The sequence below is a fragment of the Stegastes partitus genome, unplaced genomic scaffold (genome assembly GCF_000690725.1).
Source record: "Stegastes partitus isolate 25-593 unplaced genomic scaffold, Stegastes_partitus-1.0.2 Scaffold1091, whole genome shotgun sequence".
Classification (NCBI taxonomy): Eukaryota; Metazoa; Chordata; class Actinopteri; family Pomacentridae; genus Stegastes; species Stegastes partitus.
In genome coordinates, this window is record NW_007578822.1 from 256961 (window position 1) to 262976 (window position 6016).

The 6016-nt window shown below is 42.2% G+C and overlaps 1 protein-coding gene across 1 annotated transcript in view; it reads left to right on the forward strand.

The window, feature by feature from the left end:
• The window catches only part of ccni (cyclin I), a 20555-nt gene extending 14742 nt beyond the window's left edge, over window positions 1-5813 (forward strand). The window contains exons 7-10 of the mRNA XM_008295959.1: window positions 312-427; window positions 2054-2183; window positions 2351-2562; window positions 4039-5813. Of these exons, the coding sequence (XP_008294181.1) occupies window positions 312-427; window positions 2054-2183; window positions 2351-2562; window positions 4039-4260 (680 nt within the window). The 3' untranslated portion in view covers window positions 4261-5813. The remainder of the gene's footprint in view (window positions 1-311; window positions 428-2053; window positions 2184-2350; window positions 2563-4038) is intronic.
• Window positions 5814-6016: the final 203 nt, after the last annotated feature.

Consider the following 6016-nt stretch of genomic DNA (forward strand, 5'->3'; position numbering starts at 1 on the left):
CTTTGTGATGGCCACTCCACAACACTGACTCTGTTGTCCTGAAGCCTCTCTGTAGCTAATCTGGAGCTATGCTGAGGGTCATTGTCCATCTGAAGACCCATTAGTGTCCAAGCTTTAACTTCCTGCTGATGTCTGGAGATGTTGCTTCAACATTTCCTCATGATACCATCTATTCTGTTAATATATCTGACATTTGTATTGCCCTGATGGACCAGACACGGTGTGGATTTACAACAATGACTTGATTTTAGGGTTTATTTGTGAGCTTGTTGTGAGGTTGGTTTCCAGGACTTTGAGCTGCTTTGTCCCTCTTGTGTTCCTGCAGCTCAGAGGATCCATGCTGGCTTTGGCTCTTCTCACCTTGGAGCTGGAGACTCGCTGTCCTGACTGGCTGGCTCTCACCATCGACCTGCTGAGGAAGGCACAGGTACCAGTCTGGAGGGTCGTCACGCTTTTAGAACCAGTTCTGCTCCACCGTCCCTCATCTGTCCGCAGAGTTACAGCATAAAATACAAACATTTATAAAGATATGTGTGAAGTTTTAGCTCGATATATTAAAAACATTGTTGTTTAAACAGCCTTTTTGGAGGCTTTTCAGCTTTAACCTGATGATTAATGTGAAGCTGTAGATGCTCAGCGGGGGTCACGTGGCCATAACGAAGTCAGACACGCAACCGAAACCACACGTTGAACTTCTGAGATTAGCAAACAGGAAACTTTCTGCTTGTTGAGTTTTATTTGGTTCCTCAAAATGAATCTGAGATCATTTGGCATCTTGTAAACAACAACAACAACACTGACATCAACAACTGCTGCACGTTCTGCTGGAGACTTCATTCTCCACCGACTTCATAGTCTGCAGACTTAATCGGCTTAATTGAGATTATTGGACCGATTAAGGAAAATAGGAAAGTCCCGGTAAACCAGATGTGTCCAGCAGAGGGAGAAGTGTGACGAACACAAGAGGAACTCATCTGGTTTCTCTTCTGGGCGGCTCACTTCCACACAGCAGCGAGTTTATTAACTCAGAAAAGTTCAGTTTGACCTTCAGAGATCATCATATCACCGGTCAAATAAAGGAGTTTACCTTCAGACTGGTTCCCACAACACAGGCCACCTTGAACATATCAAACCGTGGGTTAGCTTTGCTTCATTTACTGGAACATTTTTACTTGATTGGTTTGGAAAAGCAGTTTTTATTAACATGTCAGGATCTTCAGAGAAACTTCACTAAACCTTCGTTCGTAAATAAGTGAATATATATAAAGACTGTAAATAAGATTTAACGATAAACTCAGTTTATTTGACAGATCAGTAGCTCGACTGTCTCCAAACTCTTTTGATCACAAACGAAGAATATTTAAAGTCGAATCTGTGGAATTTTAGATTGATTCGACAAACGTTTTCCAAAATATATAGTTTTTAAATTGACTGTCGACGGTTTTATTTGCACGTTGAAATTTGAGGAACTATTAAAGATAAAAACCTGAAACGTTCTCTTGTTATTTCTCATCATGTCACTGATTCAGAATCTGTGATATTAAACAAGTTGATCAAATAATCTCTGATCAACGGAGAGTTTATATATGAAAAAGAAATGGAAGGAAAGTCCCGTCTTTGAGCTCATATAAAGAAAAAAAACGATAAAGCAGAAGTCAACTAGTTCAATTCAGTTCAGTTTTACTTGTATAGCGCATGTTCACAACAACACGTCATCTCATAGCGCTTAACGAAGGCAGAAACAATCCAAAACATCTGGATTCCCTCCAAGCTTCAGCAGGAAGTGGGAACTCGTGATGTTTTCTGAACCACATGTGGCTGCAGGTCACAATAATACAAAACTACACGTGTAGAATAGTTTTAATGTGAAATACTTGGTCAGACAAATATTGACCTTTAACACCTGATTGAGCAGGTTTCACAAGTTGTAGCACAAAATATTGGCACTTCTGGAGTTTCAAAGTGATTCTCCAAATACAACGAGGAAAACTTCTTCGTGTTTTTCATTTCTGGATGCCGCTTTCTAAGTCCTGGTTTCTTTCTTCTTCTGCAGATCAACAGCTCTGAGCTGATTCGCAGTCGAGAGCTGGTGGCTCGTAGTCTGTCCACACTGAGGGCTTCCCTGCCTCCAAACACTGTCTACATCTACCAACCCCTGCAGCCTCCGGCCCTGGACCCCTCACGTAGGTTCCACATCTGTCCACATCTGTCCACTGGTGCTGCAGACAGTCGTACCTCCTGCAGCACAGAGGCTACGCCAGCTGCTGCTAGCATCGAGGACTCTTCAACCATATGTGTGCGTTCTGCAGCAGCTTTAGTTTGCTCACTGTCTGTAACCTCCTTCTTTCAGGGACCACCACCACCTCCAGGGACCGCTCCCTCTCCGCCCCCGGCCCACCCCAGACCTCTGCCGGTGGGGAGGAGGAGGGGATCCAGCAGCCCTGGAGCTCCTCCGCAGACAGCAGCATCCCAGCTCTGCTCTCTCCTCCCAGACTCCTCCACCACCATCCCAACCGCCTGCAGAAGGTCACGCTGCGATGCAAGGCCTCCGCCAAGCGCAAGGTAACGCCGTCGGCCGCTCTGGGAACAGAAACATGGGGACTTTGGTGGAGGTTAAGGAACTGGAGGCTGTTTCACCTCCTGTCCTGTATGGAAACAGAACCACCATAGCTGAAGAAGTTCCATTTCTGAGCATGTAGAATGTTTTCCTAGCCACAGGTGTTGCTAATACTATAGGAAATGGGATTTCTACTCACAATCTTTTGATGTGAGACCCTGGATTTCTTATTTTCATGAGCCATAAACTGTAATTATTAAAATTAACACCAAAAAAAGCTCCAAATATTTTACATGTTACGTATTTAAAACATATGAAAGTTCACATTTTGAATTTTAAGAACTGAACTTTTCCCACAATATTACACTTTTTTTAACGGATGTTTTCCTGCTTAAATTCTCAGTTTGATTCCAGACTCGTCTCTTTTCTGCTTTTTGTAAACAAGCTGCAGTTCAGCCGAGTCGTTACGGCTTCTCGGTTAGCACATCGTAGTTTTTGTAGGTTTATTTTTGGCCGTTTTTTGTTTTTTTGTTTTTTTGAAAGGAGACACGTAGAATGAATCAGGATTTGAAGTTTGGATTTGTCTATGATGAGTAGTTCAAGGACTGTCAGAAAGTTCTGTTTCTACATTTTCTGCCTGTTATAAACGCTGTAATTTTATTTTTTAAAGATTTTTTTTGATGCCTTTCAAGTGCATAATTCTTTAGTTTTTTTTCAGAATCTGGTTTATTTTTGTCTCATACTTTTTAAAGGAGACACGTAGAATGAAGCAGTTTTGAGTTAAGGTTCAGTGAAGTGTTCCAACAGAACAGCATGTCGCAGATGAGTAGTTCAAGGACTGTTGGAAAGTTCTGTTTTTACAGTTTGTGCTCGTTATAAATGGTGGAACCTTGGTGCTTTTTTTTTTTTTTTTTTAAAGAGAACATGCAGAATTTTTTTCTGACTTTTTACACAATCTGGTGAAATTTGGGTGTTTTTTTGTCAAACTTTTTAAACAAGACTTGTAGCATGAAGCAGTTTTCAGTTAAGACTTGATTAAGTTTTCCAGCAAAATGCAGCGTCTGAAATTAGTACATCAAGGACTGTCGGAAAGTTCTGTTTTTACAGTTCATGCTTGTTATAAATAGTGTCGTTTGGGTAATTTTTCTGAATTTTTAGATTTAGAACATGCCCTCAAATGCATGATTTTTCATTTTTTTTTTTTTACAGAGTCTGGTTAATATTTGGCAACATTTTTAAATGAGACATGCAGAAAAAAGCGGCTTTGAGTGAAGATTTGGTTAATTTTTCCAACAGAATGGCTGATCACAGATGAGTAGGTCAAGGACTGTCGGAAAGTTCTGTTTTTACAGTTTCTAGCTGTTATACATGGCGTCATTTTGGCGAACTGCTTTTAGTTTTTAGGTCTTTTAAGCTCTGATCCACCATTAAGGCAACCAGGAAAGTAACTGATTAAATTGACAACAAACGTCCGTCTGCAGGTGGAGGAGATGGAGGTGGACGACTTCTACGACGGCATCAAACGCCTCTACAACGAAGACGCCACCGTTACCGCGGCCGTCCAGGAGGGGGCGCCGCCTGCCATCACAGCGGGCGGAGGGGGAGGAGGCGGGGGAGGCCTTGGCGTCTGCAGTGTCCTGTTGCCCCGACAGGAGGGCAACTCCTCGCCCTGCCCGCCTCTGCAGCCCGTCAGCGCCTCCTAGAGACCAAACCGGAAGCTGTTCGGCGAAACCGCCACGACGCCGACACCATCCGCCCGATCCAGTCCACCTCGCGTGGCGTTTATTTTGTTTGGCGACGCTGATGGGCAACTCCTTCAGCAATAGGCAACGAAGACAGCGAAAGATACTCACCTACTTGCTTAAAAATCAACACAGTGGCAGCTCCGAGGCAAAACGTTGCCCGTCAGGGTTGCCGAAGAAATAAGAAACTACGCGGATGTTGTCGGTGGTCGAGGCGGTTTCGGTTCGGTCGGCCTGAAGTCGGCGCCGTCGGCCCCCGCCGCCGGACAACAGAGCGCAAAAAAATTAAAACATTCAAAAAATGAAAAAACCTGCTGCTGCTACTCTTATTATTATTAATTCTATTTGTTGAACACGAATACAATATAACAAAAACGTAAAAAAAAAAAAATCTTATAAATAGAAAAAGTTACTTTCAAAAAAAAAAACCTAGAATTGACTTCTGCTCCCCGTGTCTCACTCACCGCCTGTTGTTTTCATGTCATCATTTGTCAACTTATTTCTGTTGTTTAACTCTTTCATTTCACATGTTTGTGTTTTTATTCTGTCCTCTTTCTCTCCCTCCTCACTCTGCATGTCTTCCTTTAAACCCTCGACAGAAGGAGTCCAAATCAAATGTTAATATATAGACGTAGTTTTCACCCTGGTAGAGAGACGTCGTCTGTTTTCCTTAATGAAGTGCCATTTTCTTGTTAATAAGATGCTAATATAAATCTCCCTCCTTTGAATCCTCTCTGTTAGGCTTCCCCCCTTTTTTCCCCTCAAGCTTGTTGTGGCGGCTCGACTAAATGAAGTTTCTCAGGTTGTTTTGTTCACACGGAAATATTAAAGTCTCTTTAAAGTTGTAGCTTCAATCTGGTTTCGTCCTGCAGGTCACTATCGATCATTGTTCTGGAGCAGCTGTGGTTCACGTTCGTTGAGCTCGTTACCTTGAAATCAGTCGTTTCCTTACCTACAGAACATATTTTTTCCAGTCTGTTCTGCCAAAATCGAGGCCATTTACGACAGATGACACCCTTCACAGCACGGTTAACCACGTTTTCTGTATTTGGATGTCTCCTGCTGTCGCAGGCGGCCATTAGCTTCCATTTATTTACCTACAAAATCTTATGTACCGCAGACGTTTCGAGTCTCAAGAGCCAGATTGTTGATTTTCTTACTGTACGGAGATAAATGGAAAGCACTGGACGCCTGAAATATGAGGAAGTAACATCCAAAAGTTAAACTTGAAGACTGGTTTCATCCTTTAATCTATTTCTAGATAAGGATGAGCATCAATGGAAACTTAGTTTGAACCACAGCAGCTCAAGTCGGAGGCTCTTAAACCTGGCTTAACTAATCCAGGCTAACATTTGTTATCCAGCTAAAAATGATCCCGTTAATTGCATTTTGGTTCACGTCTGCATTAAAAAAAAAAAAAAAAAGGTCAAAACTTCAGCTGATAGACAGAAATGGGATTTTCAATAAAGAGACGAGTGACAATCTTCACTTTGTTGTTACAGAAAAAAAAAAAAGCTAAAACAACACGCTGGGTTTTTTTTTGTTATTTTTTTTTAAAAAATCTCTCAAAGTTCTGTTTAACATATTTTTTCTTTGTGCAAAAAGCTCTGTTGTTCCTGCTGGTGGGGAGCTGCTGGTGGCTGCTGCAGGTCCCTGAACGCACCACTAAAATAAAGAGTATGAGAACTGAACGAGCTCGTCGTGTTCATTTCTTTGC